The sequence below is a fragment of the Pipra filicauda genome, unplaced genomic scaffold, assembly GCF_003945595.2.
Source record: "Pipra filicauda isolate LSUMZ 115617 unplaced genomic scaffold, ASM394559v2 scaffold695_size148437_pilon, whole genome shotgun sequence".
In the NCBI taxonomy this organism is placed as follows: Eukaryota; Metazoa; Chordata; class Aves; order Passeriformes; family Pipridae; genus Pipra; species Pipra filicauda.
The window spans coordinates 124,978-144,397 of NW_024104859.1; the positions used below are offsets into that span (position 1 = coordinate 124,978).

At 42.6% G+C, this 19,420-nt stretch overlaps 1 protein-coding gene across 1 annotated transcript in view; it reads right to left on the reverse strand.

Moving 5' to 3' along the window:
• Positions 1-19,420, reverse strand: part of LOC113999915 (Alstrom syndrome protein 1-like) — a gene marked incomplete at its 5' end in the record, with an annotated part of 39,318 nt that overhangs the window by 16,794 nt on the left and 3,104 nt on the right. The window contains 4 exons of the mRNA XM_039388877.1: positions 5,541-6,673; positions 9,905-10,075; positions 11,881-12,006; positions 12,823-14,455. Coding sequence (XP_039244811.1) covers positions 5,541-6,673; positions 9,905-10,075; positions 11,881-12,006; positions 12,823-14,455 — 3,063 coding nt within the window. The remainder of the gene's footprint in view (positions 1-5,540; positions 6,674-9,904; positions 10,076-11,880; positions 12,007-12,822; positions 14,456-19,420) is intronic.

Here is a 19,420-nt window from a genome sequence, read left to right on the forward strand (position 1 = left end):
GGAAAGAGGGAGAATAAACACCTGAACTGAATCCTGTATCCGTGGCCTCTCCAACCAAAGGCCTTTCCAAGGTTGCCAGGTTTTTCCAGAGGGAACAAACTGCCTTGGAAGATCCAAGTGTAGCTTTGTGAATTCCCAACGAATTCCAGTTCTGGATCATTGGCATCCAAACATTCCATGTTTTTACGAAACAAGTTCCACCCCCTCAAGTTCTCCAAGGTGGGGGAAAACCAAACCCAAGAAATCCATGGAATTACAGGAGCGTGGAATGAGCAGGGTTGAGGTCAAGTAGGAATTTCAGACCTTCAACCCCCAGGGAAAGCAGAGAGGTGAAATGGATAAAATGAATTAATTCTAATTAATTCTAATTGATAAAGCCATTTCAAAAAAGCAGGAATTTGGTGGCCAACCTTTCCCGTCTCTAAATCATGGAGAGGGTCGGGGTTTAATTAATTAACAGTAATTAACTGGCAGCAACTCCCCAGGCTTCAAAGCCAACTCCAGTTTTAATTATGGCACTGAATTTTTTTCCCACTTGATCCCATTAGGATCCTGGGGGTAATTCCTAATTCCATGGAAAGGAACAGAGGCTTCTTTATCCCCCTTTTATTGGGGTTTTGCTGTGACCACTTCGATGCTAAACAGCATTTTATTGCAATATTAAAAGGAGGCAAATCTGACCCTAAAAACCCTTTTTTTTTTTAATTTCGTAAATTTTTACTCTCATAAACCCATTTTTTTTAATTGCACAAATTTTTACTCCTATAAATCTGAGATTCTTTTAATTTCATAAATTTTTACTCTCATAAACCTGTTTTTTTTTAATTTCAGAAATTTTTACTCCTATAAATCTGAGATTCTTTTAATTTCATAAATTTTTACTCTCATAAACCTGGTTTTTTTAATTTCAGAAATTTTTACTCCTATAAATCTGAGATTCTTTTAATTTCATAAATTTTTACTCTCATAAACCTGCTTTTTTTTTTAATTTCACAAATTTTTACTCCTATATAACCCAGGTGTGTTTTTTTTTAATTTCATAAGTTTTTACTCATATAAATCTGGGATCTTTTTTTAATTGCATAATTTTTTACTCCTATAAACCCGAGATTTTTTAAATTCCATAAATTTTTACTCCTACAAACCCAGGATTTTTTTTTAATGTCATAAATTTTTACTCCTATAAACCTGAGATTTTTTAAATTTCATAAATTTTTACTTCTATAAACTCAGGATTTTTTTTAATGTCATAAATTTTTATTCCTATGAACCTGAGATTTTTTTTAAATTCCATAAATTTTTACTCCTATAAACCCAGGATTTTTTCAATTTCATAAATTTTTACTCCTATAAACCCACAATTTTTTTTAGTGTCATAAATTTTTACTCCTATAAACCTGGGATTTTTTAAATTCCATAAATTTTTACTCCAATAAATTCAGGATTTTTTTTAATTTCATGAATTTTTATTCCTATTAAATTGGGGATTTTTTTAAAATTTCCTAAATTTTTACTCTCATAAACCTGGATTTTTTTTGAAATTTTCTAAATTTTTACTCCGATAAATCTGGGGGATTTTTAATTCCATAAATTTTCACACCTATAAACCTGGGATTTTTAAATTCCATAAATTTTTACTCATATAAATCTGGGATTTCTTAAATTTCATAAATTTTTACTCCTATAAACCAGGGATTTTTTTAATTTCATGAACTTCTATTCCTATAAATTCGTGATTTTTTAAAATTTCATAACTTTTTACTCCCATAAAACCAGGATTTTTTTTAATTTCATTAATTTACACTCTCATAAACCTGTTGGGTTTTTTTTAATTTCCATAAATTTTCACTCTTATAAACCTGGTTTTTTTCAATTTCATAAACTTTTACTCCTATAAATCCTGGATTTTTTTTAATTTCATTAATTTTTACTCCTCTAAACCTTGGATTTTTTTAAATTTCATAACTTTTTACTCCTATAAACCATTTTTTTTTTAATTTCATGAATTTTTATTCCTATTAAATCCAGGATTTTTTTTAAATTTCCTCAATTTTTACTCTCATAAACCTGGATTCTTTTGAAATTTCCTAAATTTTTACTTTCATAAACTCGGATTTTTTTTGAAATTTCCTAACTTTTTACTCCAATAAATCTGGGGGATTTTTAATTCCATAAATTTTTACTCCTATAAACCCAGGATTTTTTTCAATTTCATAAATTTTTACCCCTATAAACCCTGGATTTTTTTTTAATTTCATTAATTTTCACTCCAATAAACCCTGGATTTTTTTTAATTTCATTAATTTTTACTCCTCTAAACCTTGGATTTTTTTAAATTTCATAACTTTTTACTCCTACAAACCAGGGATTTTTTTAATTACATGAATTTTTATACCTATTAAATCCGGGATTTTTTTTAAATTTCCTCAATTTTTACTCTCATAAACCTGTTTTTTTTTTTAAATTTCCATAAATTTTCACTCTTATAAACCTGAGATTTTTTAAATTCCATAAATTTTTACTCCTATAAACCTGGGATTTTTTAAATTCCGTAAATTTTTACTCCTATAAATTCAGGATTTTTTTTAATTTCATGAATTTTTATTCCTATTAAATTGGGGATTTTTTTGAAATTTCCTTAATTTTTACTCTCATAAACCTGGATTTTTTTTGAAATTTCCTCAATTTTTACTCCAATAAATCTGGGGGATTTTTAATTCCATAAATTTTTACTCCTATAAACCCAGGATTTTTTTTTTTTTAAACAGAACCAAAACTGAATATTTTCTCAGAGACAAAAAAAAAAGGAGTAAAAAAAAATAAGGGAGAAAAAAAAATCCCAAATATCCCATTTACCTGCAGCCATTAAATCCTGAATATTGACAGGAATATTCCCGTTTGGAGGAGAATATTCCATGATTTCAGCACAACCTTTAGCTCTGGACCTGCTACCAGATGGCAGAAACTGGGAGAGATAAAAACCTTCTGGGCTGCCTTTGCCTGCTATAAATAAATAAAAAAAGCAAAGCTGACAATGGGCTGTCAAAAAAAACCCCAACAAACCCAAAATCAAAAAAACCTCAGCTCCAAAATGCAGCAATTCCCTAAAAAAACGGTGCAGGAATTTCTCTGGGAGCAGGGAAAGGTTCTCTGCCTCCAAAACACAAAGATTTGCAGCTAAAAATGTGAATAAAATTTGATTTTTTTTGCAGCCAAGCGGTAGAGAAATGAGAAAAATTTGCATTTTAAATTAAATTCGTTGGGTTTCCATCTCTTTTCTCTCACTCCTTATTTTTCCCTCTTATTTTTTTCTTATTTTTCTTACTTTTTCTTATTTTTCTTATTTTTTTCTTATTTTTTCTTGTGTTTTCTCTCACTCCTGGGCCACGTGGGTCTTTATAGGGATTTTTTAAACTAATTTTTCATCAGGAGATAACAAAAATCTGAGTTTTTAAAGCCATGGGGGTTCAATGCCCTTCAATGAGCCTTTATTTTTGAAGTATGAATTCAATTTATTTTCTCACAAGAAACATCAGATTTAGGTTTAAGGTGCAAACAGACCTTGAAATATTAATTTTATCAATGGAATGTGGAATGAAATAATTTTCTGAATATTATAATCAGGCCAGAAATGTTGGATAATTTAATTGTTGGATGGTCACTGTGAATGGTCTTAAGGCTGCAAAGTTTAGGATATTTTTATTTTACCTTTAAGTAAATGTCCTAAATAAAAATATTCATTAGGGCAGTTTCATTTTACCTTTAAGTAAATGTTATAAATACAAATATTAATTAAGGTAGTTTTATTTCACCTTTAGATAAATGTCATAAATAAAAATATTAATTAGGGCAGCTTTATTTTTCCTTTTAAATAAATGTCACAAAAACATTAATTCAAATATTTTTAAAGCATTTTTCTCACCTGGAAAAATTGTTTCTCACCCAGATTTAAGTATTTGTGTTATTTTTTCATTTATTTTCATTCCAAATTATTTTCAAATCGTTTTCATCATTTACCACCCAGACTTTGAGCTTTCATTCCTAATTTATTTCTATAAAAATGGAATAATTCATTTCAATTCAAGCTACTAATAATGATGACAAAACCACTTTCTGCTGGTAATAAAAAAAAAATAAAGAAATATTTCCATATTTCTCGTTTGTTCCTGAACTTTTTAGCATTAAAGGCTATTATAGAACCCCAAAACTCTGGAATTTTTACACCAAATCCACATCAAATCCCTCTTTAAGGATATTTTCATTCCTGCTTCCAAAGGCAATGGCCAAATTCAATTAAGGAATTCTTCTCTCTCCTTTAAAATTCCAGTTTTCACCCGGAATTCTCAGGTTTTAGATAAGTCTAAAACTAATTAAATTGAAGCAGTTTACCACTAACACTCAGCCAGACCAAATAATCCCAAAAATTCCAAATAATCCCAAAAATTCCAAAGAATCCCAAAAATTCCAAAGAATTCCCCAAAAATTCCAGAGAATTCCAAAAATTCCAAAGAATTCCCCAAAAATTCCAAAGAATTCCCAAAAAATTCCAAAGAATTCCAGCATTTAAACTGGACAGACAGCCAGAAAATTCCAATAATAATTGTATTTATCCTTGCCCAGAGATATTTCGGGAACAATATCCAGTCAAATCCACACCAGCATCCCTGGGATTGCTAAATCCCAGAGCTGCAGGTGACCTGGAAGCAGATCCAGGATCAGGGATCAGGAAGCAGATCCAGGATTAGGAAGCAGATACCAGGATCAGGAAGAAGATCCAGGATCAGGAAGTAGATTACCAGGATCAGGAAGCAGATCCAGGATCAGGAAGCAGATACCAGGATCAGGAAGCAGATCCAGGATCAGGAAGCAAATTAACGGGATCAGGAAGCAGATCCAGGATCAGGAAGCAGATTACCAGGATCAGGAAGCAAATCACCAGGATTAGGAAGCAGATACCAGGACCAGGAAGAAGATACCAGGATCAGGAAGCAGATTACCAGGATTAGGAAGCAGATCCAGGATCAGGAAGCAGATCCAGGATCAGGAAGTAGATTACCAGGATCAGGAAGTAGATTACCAGGATCAGGAAGCAAATCACCAGGATTAGGAAGCAGATCCAGGATCAGGAAGCAGATCCAGGATCAGGAAGCAGATCACCAGGATTAGGAAGTAGATCACCAGGATCAGGAAGCAGATCACCAGGATCAGGAAGAAGATACCAGGATCAGGAAGAAGAAGATTACCAGGATCAGGAAGCAGATCACCAGGATCAGGAAGCAGATCCAGGATCTTGCTTCCCACAGGAAATAAAGGAAGAGGAAAAAAAGCCAAGAAAAACAAAGGGAAAACCCCCACAACTGTCGTTTTAAGATATTTTGCTTTTCCTGATTCCCGGAAAAGCAAAGACATTTGTTGGAGGTCCTTGGATGAGAAGCAGCTTTCCATACAAACGACACTCTCTGGGAATTTTTACACGATTCCCAAATAAACTAAGACTAGAGGACTATTTAAACCCGAGTTTTAGTTTAACTGATCCATACCTGGATCTCCTTCCTCCTCCTGTGTCTCTCGGCGCCGACCTTCGGATATTCCGCTCCCGCCGCTTCGCCGCTTCCCTCATCCCGCTTTTCCGAGCGGCTCTTCTGGAGGCCAATGGTGGAATAGAGCTGGGAAAGCCTGGGAGACACCCTGGGAGACACCCCGGGAGACACCCCGGGAGACACCCTGGGAGACACGGTGACCCTGTGGTGCCCGAAGGCCCGGAGCAGCCTGGCCGTGTCGATGGTGGACACGGAGCTGCTCCGCTCTGTTGCGCTTCCCGGCTCCGTCGGCGTGTCCCACTCCCAGCTGCTGGAAGTGGTGGTGGTGGTGGTGCCGTGCTCTCCGCTCAGCCTCGTCTCCGAGGAATTGTCGCTGGGAGATTCCCAGCGGTGCTGCTGCTCCTCCAGGATGGTTGTGTCTCCCGCCCCGTTTTCCCTGAGCTCCGCCATCCCGGTGTCGTCCCGCGCTCTTTCTCCGACAACGCTCCCGGACGCCTTGTTCTCTCCCAATCCTGTTTTTGTCTGCTCCCTTCCCTTGATCTGCCTTTCGGGAACGTTCCTCCCGGCTTCTGCCGGGACCAGCGTGTGCTGGATGGGGTTCTGCAGGACCCTGGCCAGGCGATCCAGGCGTTCCACCAGGGACAGCTCCCCGGTACTCCTCAAACCGTGCTGCTGGTGCCTCCTCTGCCTCTCCAGAAACTTAACCCACAGCTCATCCAAGCTCCCACTGGAGTGGGTTCTGTGCCTTGGTGGTTCCTCCACGTTCCCATCCCGGAGAGTTGTTTGGCTCCGTGGCAAAGCAGAATTCCCAGCTGCTCCTTGTTCTGCTTCTCGCTCCGTCCCCGAGGTCTCATTCCCAACGCTCAGATCCTCGTTTTTACTCTCATCTGCTTCTGCAGTGAGTGCAAAGAACTCCCTTTTCCCCCTTTTTCTGTGATGGGCAGAGAACACCCGTTGATGCCGGTGTGGTTTTTTCCAGGCACCGCTGGAGGAAGGGGGAGCAATTCCCACTCCGGAACTGTCCTCGGAGAACTCGCTGGTGTCACACGTGGGCATGGGATGGTGGAGGTAGAACCGTGTGGATTTGAAGGTGGAATGAGTGGTTTTTCCAGGTTTGGAATGATCTCTGTGCTCTACAAGAGAAAAAAAAATCACACTTGAATTCTCTGTTTCTTTGCGAAGAATCACATGGAAATCTCGTTTATTCCTGAACTTTTTAGCATTAAAGGCTATTATAGAACCCCAAAACTCTGGAATTTTTACATCAAATCCACGTCAAATCCCTCTTTAAGGATATTTTTATTCCTTCTTCCAAGGGCAATGGCCAAATTCAATGAAGGAATTCTTTTCTCTCCTTTAAAATTCCAGTTTTCACCTGGAATTCTCAGGTTTTAAATAAGTCTAAAACTAATTAAATTGAAGCAGTTTACCATTAACACTCAGCCAGACCAAATAATCCCAAAGAATTCCAAAAATTCCAAATAATTCCAGCATTTAAACTGGACAAACAGCCAGAAAATTCCAATAATAATTGTATTTATCCTTGCTCAGAGATATTTTGGGAACGATATCCAGTCAAATCCACACCAGCACCCCTGGGATTGTTAAATCCCAGAGCTGTAGGTGACCAGGAAGCAGATCCAGGATCTGGAAACAGATAGATTACCAGGAGTAATCAAGTAATAAACGGGATGATTTTCATCCTAAAACTTTCCAATGGATCCAAAGGATTAATAGCAGGATCACTGAACCATTCCTGAAGTGCAACAAACTTAGAAATTAGGTTTCAGCATTGTTAAAAGTACATAAATGATATTTTTTTTATCATTTCCAATGGCAGAATATAGAACGGAATATAAAATATTCAACAAGAGAATATTATATCCAAGAGAATCCGAAGGAGGAATCTCATCACACCTCAGGAAATTTCCCTGAGCCACATTTTAAATGGGTTTATTTAGAAACTAAATGGGTTTATTTAGAATCATGGAATGGGTTTGGTTGGAAGGGAACTTAAAGACCATCTAATTCCAACCCTCTTGCCATGGGCAGGGACACCTTCCACTATCCCAGGTTGCTCCAACTCAGCCTTGGACACTTCCAGGGATGGGGCAGCCACAGCTTCTTTGGGAATACACAGGATTATGCTCCAAAAAAAGTAATTTTTAATAAAATATTAAAAAAAATCAAGTTTAAAAAGGTGTTTTATGTTCTTTGTCTAAGGGAGTGAATTATAAAATCCCTTCCCTTCCCAACAGAGACTTTGGTGCAATGTCAAGATCAGGGACAACGTTCCCATTCCCAATCTCACCAAGTCTGGAATCGCTGGAATTTGTTTTCCCATATAAGGGAAAATTTCCCTGAGCCACATTTTAAATGGGTTTATTTAGAAACTAAATGGGTTTATTTAGAATCATGGAATGGGTTTGGTTGGAAGGGAACTTAAAGACCATCTAATTCCAACCCTCCTGCCACGGGCAGGGACACCTTCCACTATCCCAGGTTGCTCCAACTTGGCCTTGGACACTTCCAGGGATGGGGTAGCCACAGTTTCTTTGGGAATACACAGGATTATGCTCCAAAAAAAGTAATTTTTAATAAAATATTAAAAAAAATCAAGTTTAAAAAGGTGTTTTATGTTCTTTGTCTAAGGGAGTGAATTATAAAATCCCTTCTCTTCCCAACAGAGACTTTGGTGCAATGTCAAGATCGTGGACAACGTTCCCATTCCCAATCCCACCAAGTCTGGAATCGCTGGAATTTGTCTTCCCATACAAGGTCAGTGGTTATGGACTTGTGTAAGAGCTTCCCCCACGATCCTCCTGACAAATGAGCTCAGGCTTGGGAATGCCAGGCAGAATTCTGCTATTCCTGGACTTTTGCAAAGTTCCCAACCGACTGGAAGGAATGTAAACAGGCAAAAAATAAAAAGAAGTTTATATAGAGAAAGTTTATTTAAAAAAAAAAAAAAAACAACAACACATAACTTGGATAATTTTAAGCTCTAGACAAGCTCTGTGGGTTGAGGTAATCTTTTATTAGACCATCTAAAAATACAGCTGAAGAAGTTCAGGGAAGATTTAAGACATTCAAGTCTTCTGAAAACCTGTTTTAAGTTCCAACTGCACTGGTTGGTCTAAATCAAATATTATTTCTCCTTACAGTTCTTTTCTTACCTGGGCTTTTAGACCATCAAGTAATAAAAATGTAAAATATTTTTTAATAATTAAAAATGCAGAAAATAACATTACTTAATTTTATAGGAGCATTTTCATCCCCCCTTTCATTTTTCTCCAGGTTATTGGTGTTGCAGCCTTATTGGAAATTTTCTGCTGCAAATAAAAATTATCCTTGGAAAAACTAAAATCCCTCCACGCTGAAAAGGAAAGCTCTGAAGAAAAAACCCCTCCTTGAAGAGAAGCATTAAAATGATCAAAGTCATTAAAGACTTAAAATCAAAATGCTGTGCCAGGCAATAAACATCATCCCTGAGGAATTAAGAGCTGCTTTGAGGAATCACTCAGCAATTCTCTGTCCAGGAATAAAAATCCTCATCCCTGCTCAGATTCCAGGAATTTTATCAGCCATTCAAAAATGAGGTTTAGTACAAAAACAGTGTCCATGAGGACTAATTTTAGCTGCTGTCACGAGATAAAAGTGTCAAACCCACCAGTCAGCTCGGCCTAATTCCATTTTGTCAGCATTCCCAACAAATGAAGTGGCCACTCCAGAGGAAAATCCTGACCTTCATCCCTCAGGAATATCATCCAACAAGGTTAATGGATGGAAGGATGGAACAGAGAGCAGAAAATCCAGTTAAAATTCAGGCAAACACCAAGGTGACAGAGATTCCTGACAGGACATCACAAGGCATCAGATGCCTGGGGGCAGGAACACAACCCTCATCCCAACATGGAGTCATCCCTCAGTTTGTTTACCAGGGAATTCCTGGCATTTTTTACACTCCAATAAGCTCTGGAGACACTGGACTGCTGACAAATACTAATGGTCAAGTATTTCATGGAATCATGGGATGGTCTGGGTTGGAAGGGATCTTAAGGATCATCCAGTTCCAGCCCTGCCGTGGGCAGGGAAACCTTCCACTAGCCCAGGTTGCTCCAACCTGGCCTTGGACACTTCCAGGAACGGAAAATCCACAATCCCTCTGGGCAACCTGTATTTTGGGAGTCAGGGAGAAGCAGAAAGATGAGGAAGAGAAAACTGAGTCAAATTTAGCACTTCCTGGCAGCCCATCAGGAACATCCCAGGATCAGAAATCACAGATCCTGAAACGTAATTGTTTAGCTCCCATTTCTTTCTCGTGCATGAAAACAGATGTGAAATTAAAACCACACTTGATGTACCTGCAGAATTTTCCAGGGGTATCCTCTGCTCCTCAGCCCAGGCCAGCTTAGGCTTGGCCCTCTTACTGTGGGATCCTTCTTTCTGCTGGAGAGCTGCAGTTCCTGGAGGATTCTCATCCCTCAAACCAGGCACGTGGGGCAGAAACCTTGGAGGAGGAGCATCGTTGGACCCTGCAGAGAAAGAGCAAAAGTGATGAGGAAAAACAGGAAGCTGGAAAAACAAGAGACAGAAATTCCACACCTAACCAACAATCCTGATCCCTGGAAGTGTCCAAGGCCATTTGGATGGAGCTTGGAACAACCTGGGATAGTGGAAGGTGTCCCTGCCCATGGCAGGGGGTGGGATGAGATGGGCTTTAAGGTGCATTCCCACCCAGCCATTCCATGATTCCATGATGATCCCTAGTGACTCACAGCAGCAGCAGGGATTGCCTCACATTGGTTTTGGAGACAAAATTCTTCCCTGAGAAGTAGATAAGATTTTACCTTTTGTACTTAGAGAAGAACAGAAAAAAAATGAGTTGTAACAAGTCCGCTTGGAAGCAGACACAGGATTTGGAATGTCCGGACTCCCTCCTGCTCCCATGAAAATTCCAGCCATTTCCACTGCCTGATGTAAATGTCTGTTTTCCAAGCTCAGAATGGCAATGGAGAACAACTGGGAGACTGGAATAGGTCTGTGTAACCCCCGAGACAGGAACTCAGGAGAGCAGCAGCAGAGCTTTCCTGACATCACTGCCCAGAGGTTGTGAAGTCCCCAGCCTTGGAAGTGTCCAAGGCCTGGTTGGGTGGGGCTTGGAGCAACCTGGGCTAGTGGAAGGGGATGGTCCTTTAAGCACCTCTCCTACGAGGAAAGGCTGAGGGAATTGGGATTTTTCAAGCCTGGAGAAGAGGAGGCTTCAGGGCCTTCCAGTGCCTGAAGGGCCAACAAGATGGAGACAGACTTGGGACAAGGGATGGAGGGACAGGCCAAGGGGGAATGGCTTCATAGTGGAAAAGGGGAAATTTAGGTGGGATACTGGGAAGGAATTCCTGACTGTGAGGGTGGGGAGGCCCTGGCACAGGTTTCCCAGAGGTGCTGTGGCTGCCCCTGGATCCCTGGAAGTGTCCAAGGCCAGGTTGGAGCAACCTGGGCTAGTGGAAGGTGTCCCTGCCTACGGTAGGGGGTGAATTAGGTGGTCTTTAAAACCAAACCATTCCACAATTCCATGATTTTATCACTGCCTCATAATGTTAGAAACCTAAAATTGCTCCCCCTGATTCCTCATCCTTGTCAATCCCAGCAGGTGGGATTTATTCCCCTCCATTCCTTCCGCTCCTGCTCCCGAGTTGAGAACCCCCAGTGCAGCAGGGAGGTGGAAAAACAAGTTTTATTTTGTAATCCTGCCCTCCACTTTCCTAGAACCTTCCACTGCTTCATTTGCATGTGGCATTTTTATATCTGGCATCCTCATTTCTGCAAAACAACAGATTTGCATCACATTTGTTTCTCTCATTTTGGACGTGTGTCACCAGATAAACTTGGAAAAGATCAAGAGCACAGACACCTGAACCATCCCAATCCCGATTTGTGGCTGGAATGTTGTCTCAATCTACTCCCTCGGGCTCCAGCTGTCAGGAATTCAGGAACTGGACAACTCCAAGATGAACTCTGAATATTATTTGGATCAAATAACTTTGGATATTTCAAAAGCTCTGAGTGAAAACAACTCGTAAATAAAACCTGCAATGCCCAAGTGATCCGGGAGAACTGGCAGGGATTGGGAAGAATCCAAACTGAGCAGTAATTCCCAGAGGAAAAGAAAGGATTATCAAGCTAAAATATTAAGTTTTGTTGGTTTTTTTTTCCACTGCCAGAATGGAGCAATAACATCCCTTTCATCCAAGGAATGGGAACCAAAGCAGGCAGGAATTGTGCACCTTGGGGTTATATCCATGGATTACAGGCACATGGAAAACCCAAGAGAAATAAGTACCTGAGTGAGAGCTCCCACCACTGGTTTCTGACTCAACTGGAGACATTTTGGCTCCTCCTTTTAGGAAAGGGACATAATACATCCCAGTGCTTCCAGAAGGTTTGTATGGCACCAGCAAGGGCTGAGCTGTGGGGAGAAATTGCAACTATTATTTCATTGAATTATCTAATTAACTGAATTATTTAATACCCACTCCAAGGTAGGAGGTTGACCATCACTTAACCTCGAAAAAACCAGCTTTCTTACCTGTTCAATATGAAATTTGTGACTTAAAAAAATACCTCCTGTACCCACACAGCTCCCAGCTGATCCATGGTTAAGGAAATAAATTTAAAGGAGCATGGATTTGTCTCTCAAGTCAATAAAATCAATGTGCTGAGACATCAGTCCCAGCTCCCACTGGTGTGGAAAACCACTGAGCAACATCCACGTTCCCTGCATGTTTTTCTATTTTATTAATTTTTTATTAAAATTATTCTATTATTTGCCTTTTTTTCATTAAAAGCAGGACTGTGCATATTTCCCTCTTATTTTTTGTATTACCTTGACTAGAGAGCAAACCAGTAATTAGATTTATCTCTATTAGATAAACTCCAAGCAGTGATTCAAATCAAATTATCTCCACACAAACGTCAGAGAATTTAATCACTAAATCAGATTTAATTAAAAAACTGAGGTTACAGGACACACTAAACTCGGTTCTAGATAAACCTGATCTGAATCACAACTTTATCCATACAAATCCCTTCCCACAAAACTGAAAAACCCAAGTTTAAGGGTTGGGTTTTTTCCCCCCCATACGAGCGACTTTAAATATCCAAAATATCTCAAAAACGTTACTTCCACCAAAAAATGAGTTTATTTTTGGTTTTTAATACCTATAGATGTCTTGAACTTGAACAGATTAAAGTATATATATAAAAAAGGCAGGAATTTGCTCACCAGGCTGCCTTGGGAAGGGGGGAATCTCGTTATGGGATGTAACGTTGGGAAGTTCAGGCGGTTTCTGGGCAGCACCTTCACCCTCTTGGGGATGAACATAAATTTCTGCTGAAAAGGTGGTTTTTTCAGGACCTTCTGTGGTGATCTGAGTGGCAGCCTCTGAAGTCCTCCTCCCAGGTTTTGCAGGAAGCACAGAGCTGGAGAGATCCTTGGGAATAAACCCCCCTGACCCCAGAGCAGGGACTTGAGGTCTCTCACTGCTTTGCTGCACCAGCTCTCGCCCAGAGGAAAACACCCGGCTGGGATCTGCTGAGGCCACTGGGAAAGGTGATCTTGGACCTTGTGGAATAAGGTCAGAGGGTGGTAATTCGGGAGCAGCTTCTCTTAAATCTTCTGGAGCTTTCAACTGAGTCTGAACTTCGGGTTTATCCCCCACTTTCATCCCGTTTTCCACGTTCGGCAGCTCCACGTGACGGACCTTGGAGGAGAGGGTGATGTGGACACAGGACAGGAATTTCTTGGTTGGTGAAGGGAGAGCTGCAGATGCGGCAGATAAAACCTCTGGGGGTGAATGGTGAGATGCCTCCACTTGCTCCCTCCCAACCTCTGTTGGAATGAGAGGTGGTTCAGCAGGACTTTTCCTCTCTTCTCCCAGCTCGCTCCGACCCTGGAGCAAATCCATTTGTTCTGCTGGAGTTGAACTTTCCAAGCTCTCACTGAGCTGGATGTGGCCAGAGCTGCTCTTCTCCTGCTGGGAAGAGCTCAGGGAATGGGGTTCAATGAACGGATTTCTTTCCTGATTGAACCCCATGTCCCTCTGCCTGCCCAACTCACCCACATCCTGGGCCAAAAAATCACATTTTTCTGCACTGGGAGTCTGTCTTTTCCCAGCATGGACACTCCCAGAATCCTGAGCTGACGAAGAGTCTGTGTCCTGATAAACTCCAGCTCTGTCCCTGTCAGCAGAGATGGGATGAACCCTGCCTTGATCTGCAGGATTAACCTCCTGGAAGATGGAGCCAGCCAGCACTGGACTTGCAGGACAAGTGCTGGATCTTTCCCAGTGCTGTGTGTCATGGCTCTGTTCCTCAGTGGCAGCAGAGTCGACATCCAAAGGTGTGATCCCATCAAACCCATCCCTGGAGAGGCTGCTGCCCAGTGCCTGGGAACCCAGTGGGGACTGGAGGCGTCTCTGGGATGAGAAGGTGATGGAAGTGATCGGCTTTCCCATCCCTTCCGAGCTCTTCTCCGCCGGCAGCACCTCTGGAGCTGGCACAAGGAATTCTGTTTGTACATCAGACCCCGTTGCACAGGGATCCCATTCCAGTGGTGGGTAAAGTTCAGCCACGCTGTGGGAATGGCCTGGGGCGGCTGTTGGGTGTTGGTTGCACACAGGCATTCCAGGAGCAGCATTCCAGGATTTCAGCTGCATGTCCCTCAGCAGGCAGCGATCGGAGGGATGGGATCTATGGAACAGCACAGCTTGTCCTGAGCTGGGCTCTGAAAGCTCCCGAGTCCTGGTGGGCTGGAGGGGTCTGACACGTGGGAATCTTGGAGCTTTGAAACGCTCTGTGTCCTGATCCTGGTTATGGAGACACTCAGAGGCAGCTCCCAAACCACAAACCCAGGGATCCTGGAAAACAGAGAACAGCTCACAGAGGTTGTGTGGAAAACTTCCCACCCTCTCCAAAATCTGGATGGGAGGATTCCAAGGAAGAGGAGAGCTGTCAGTAATGCAGCCTCTCATCAGGAAGGGATGGAATTCATCTGCTGAGGGACTAATTAAACATTTATCATCATTTCAGTCACAAATCAGCTCATGTGGGTTTGGCTGATGGTTGTTACAAACATGGAACCGTGGAATGGTTTGGGTGGGAAGGGACCTTAAAGACCATCCAGTTCCACCCCTTGCCATGGGCAGGGACACCTTCCACCAGACCAGGGTGCTCCAACCTGGCCTTGGACACTTCCAGGGATCCAGGGGCAGCCACAGCTTCTCTGTCCAACCTGGGCCAGGGCCTCAACACCCTCACAGCCAAAAATTCCTTCCCAATACCCCATCTATCCCTGCCCTCTGGCACTGGGAAGCCATTCCTTGTGTCCATCCCTCCATCCCTTGTCCCCAGTCCCTCTCCAGCTCTCCTGGAGCCCCTTCAGGCCCTGCCAGGGGCTCTCAGCTCTCCCTGGAGCCTTCTCTTCTCCAGGGGAACCCCCCAGCTCTCCCAGCCTGGCTCCAGAGCAGAGGGGCTCCAGCCCTGGCAGCAGCTCCGGGGCCTCCTCTGGACTCTCTGCAGCAGCTCCACGTCCTTGTGCTGTTGTTCCCAGGGCTGGAGCAGCTCTGCAGGGGGGTCTCACCTCAGACAGGGGCAGAATCCCCCCCTCCCCTGCTGCCCACGTTGGGGGACCAGCCCAGGTCAGAGGGTTTTTTTGGGATGGCAGCACATGTGGAGCTTCCCTCCATTCTGAAATCCCACGTGGAGGGATCAGCAGGGAGGGATGGACAGCACTTTTGCTTCCAAGCCTTTTCTAATTCCAACAGAAGCTCCCAAGTGCTGGCAGTGGATCTCTGCAGCACGTCACCTGCCTGGGGTGAGGGGAAGAGGTTTGGAAGAGAAGAAATGCAAATATCTCCAGATTAAAGGCCACACTCCAAAAAAGGAATAAAAAACCACCCCCCAGACATGCAGAAATCCTGCCACTCTCAGAGTATAAAGAGAAAAACCAGGAATAAATGTGGGAAAACCTGAAGTTACCACTGACAGCAATTTATTAATGTCAGTGTTGATCCAAAAACCACAACTGGTGCTGCCCTGGAGCAAGTTCAGGGAATGATCCACCTGAACTGAGCTTCCCCTCACATGGACATGCACTAATTAAACAGGTATCACAGTTATTCCCATCCCTGACACAAAATTCCACGCTCTCCTGCACACTCCATGCCAGGAAGCACGAGGGAACCTCTTAAGTGGCCTCCACTTCCACCAGAGAAGGTTTAGTTTGGATATTAGGAAAAATTTCTTCATGGAAAGGGTTATCAAGCACTGGAACAGGGATGTGGTGGAGTTCCCATCCCTGGAAGTCTTCCAAAACCATGTGGGTGTGGCACTTGAGGACATGGTTTAGTGGTGAACACGGGGGTGCTGGTTGATGGTTGGACTTGATGATCTTAAAGATCTTTTCCAACCTCAAGGATTCCAGGATTTTAAGCGTGGACACAATTTTCTCAGTTTAAGTGTCATTTAAAATCCCAGCACTTCCATTGAGGTGCAAATCTGAGATAAATGTGCTGCCAGGGAGATGGGCCAGATAAGCTCATTTTTAAAAAAAAAAAAAAAGGCAACAAAATTTAGGCTTTATTTATTTTTCCTAGAGATTGCAACAACTGTGGAAGCAGCAAGAGTGTATTCCATTAATAACACAGCTCCCTGGAAGTTTTTATCCTCATCAACTAGCTGGGATTTGGCAATAAAAATCAGCCAAACACATTCCTCTAAATAAACAAGAATTCCACACCAGGATTTTCCAGCCTTTCCACATCCCAGATGCCATTCCAGCAGCGAACTATTCCAGCCAAGGCCGGATCATTATTCCACTTTTTGGTGCCCTGATCTATGTTAAACCTGTCAATCAGTTTATTTGGCTGCCTGAATTTCCTGGAGATGGACAAGAAGGGTTTGTGGGAGAACACAAGGACACGGAAGCAGAGCTGTTCCAAGCACAGGGATGATCCCAAGACATCCCTTCCCTAAACCACGTGCCAGTTCAACGGCCTCAAGTAACACAGAGCAACTCCCACAGCCGAAAGCAAGCACAGAAGTTGCTCTAAACTCATCTCCCCGAGCCTTTCACATGTTTTATTGTGCCTGTTATGTGTCATCCTTCCAAAAATGAGCCGGGTGGCATATGATCCACAGGAGTTTGCAGTGCAAATTTAGAGCTACAACTCCTCGAACTTCCTGAAGAAGTGAGAAAGCACAAGGAGTGGAAAAATACAGCAAAGAGAGTGGAAGAAAACAAGGGGGGCACAAAGAGGGAAAGGCAATGGGGAGCATTTGGCACCCAGGAAATACAGGTGGGGTAATTCAGGGTCCTGAATTTAGGAGGGAAATTCCGAGGTTTAATTCGGAGGTTTAATTCTTAGCAGCTCAAAACCCATGAGCAGGGACACCTTCCACTAGCTCAGGTTCCTCCAACCTGGCCTTGGACACTCCCAGGGATCTGGGAAACCTCTGCCAGGGCCTCCCCACCCTCACAGCTTCCAAACCACAATCCCAATTCTCTCACCCTTTCCTCATAGGAGTTTCATCCCTCCTTCCCTCCAGCTCAGATCAGGAGCCAAACACCCTCCTGCAATTATTCAGCACCTCAGCCCCACATGCCAGAGGACACTGACTGAGGGGACACCCTCCCTGAATCCTTGGGAGGGATCTGCAAAACCAGGAACCCCAGAAACGAGATCCACTGGGATTCAACCCACTCCCAATCAAATCACAGAGTCATGGAATGGTTTGGATTGAAAGGGTCCTTAAGGATCATCTTGTTCCAACCCCCTGCCATGGGCAGGGACACCTTCCACCAGCCCAGGTTGCTCCAACCTGGCCTTGGACACTTCCAGGGATCCAGGGGCAGCCACAGTTTCTCTGCCCAACCTCTGCCAGGGCCTCCCCACCCTCACAGCTTCCAATCCACAGGAATGTCTTGGCACCCTCTCCCTCCATCACCAACAGGTTTATAGGACACAGTTGCTCTTTAGTTTCCCAAGACCCATCTGAGGACAATCCCAAAGCATTTGTAGTTAATAAATCCACAGCTTTGGGCTCCTTTTCCCCCTGTGGAAGCCCAAGGCACTTTCTCCTTCCATGAATGGCCAATTCAGGTCTGTAGGAAGAGTCAGCAGGAAATTCAGGAAAAAAACCCTCTATGTCAAGGGTTCCATGTTTGCCTTTTATTCCCAAGCATTTCTACCAAGTTTTAGTTATTAGAAAAGTGTAAGAGCATGAGCAGAGTATTTCATGGAATCTTGGAATGGTTTGGGTTGCAAGGGACCTTAAAGACCTTCCAGTTCCACCAGGGACACCTTCCACTAGCCCAGGTTGCTCCAACCTGGCCTTGGACACTTCCAGGGATCCAGGGGCAGCCACAGCTTCTCTGCCCAACCTGGGACAGGGCCTCACCACCCTCCCAGCCAGGAATTCCTTCCCAATATTCCCTCTGGCACTGGGAAGCCATTCCCTGTGTGCTGTCCCTCCATCCCTTGTCCCCAGTCCCTCTCCAGCTCTCCTGGAGCCCCTTTAGGCCCTGCCAGGGGCTCTCAGCTCTCCCTGGAGCCTTCTCTTCTCCAGGGGAGCCCCCCCAGCTCTCCCAGCCTGTTCCTATCAAACATTCCATGTTTTTTGAGCCTCCTGAGGACACATTTGCAGCCCCTTTCCCTGCACATGTCCCCGTCCCCTCCCTGAACACTCCTCTCAGCCAGAACTGGAGAATTCCCGACGAAGCTCCTTTTCCAGGCGTTTGTCACAAACATCTCCCAGAGATCCTCAGCTGCCTCAAGACAAGCAGGAAAATCCTCAAGATCTTAAATCCCAACAAGCAAAAGATCTCAGGGAAGAACTCTCAGCTGTCCTGCTCCTTCCCCTTTTCACAGACAAGCTCCAACACTAAAATATCACTAAAATATCACATGAGAGATTTCTCGAGCTGTGCCCCATAAAAAACGAGAGTTTGAACTTTCCCAAAGAACATCCAGCACCTTAAATAACACATTTTATTCCGCTGAAGGAATTGTTTGTTGGAGTGCTGGGAACAGTTTGTCTTTCTCAGCCTTCAAAAGTTTCACAGAAGGAAAATATCTTCTCCTAATCTCTGTTCTTTCAAGCAGCAGTTTGGCTCCAGAAATCCAACAGGTACTTTAAACACCACTTTCCAATTTCAATTTAAAGGAGATTATTTTGTCTCTGGCTGCATTTTTTTTTGTTTTGTTTTTGTTTCCAGTGAAATGGTTTTTAACAATCTGTATTTTTCACGTGTTGTTTTGCTTGGAGGGGAAAAAAATATATTTATCTGAAGTATAACAAAAAAAACCCCACCCACCTCAGTCACCTTCACTCTGTGAATTTAAACCGTTTTTTATCTCAAATTAAAACCACTGCAGAGGAAAAATGGTTTTGAGATCAAAGCACAAGGTGCTGCTGAACTGATTTCTTGGAAATGCAAAACTGTGGCGAATATTTTCCTGCTCTAAATGGGGATAAAACAATTCCCAGCTGACACTGAGTCACATCAAAGGAAATATTGGACTGCAACAAGTTCATTTGAGGGCCAAAATTGGCATCAAACAAAAGCTGAAAGTTGAAGGGAGGGAAGAAAAGGTTTGAGGTCTCCAGATTTTTATCTGTGGTTTGGTGAATTTTTTAAGGAAAGGTGGATTTTTTAAGGAAAGGTGGATTTTTTCAGAAATGTGAACTTTAGGAAATATGAATTTTAAGAAATGCGAATTTTAGGAAAGGTGGATTTTAGGAAAGGTGGATTTTTTAAGAAATGTGGATTCTAAGAAACGAGAATTTTAGGAAATGTTTTTTAAGAAATCTGAATTTTTAAA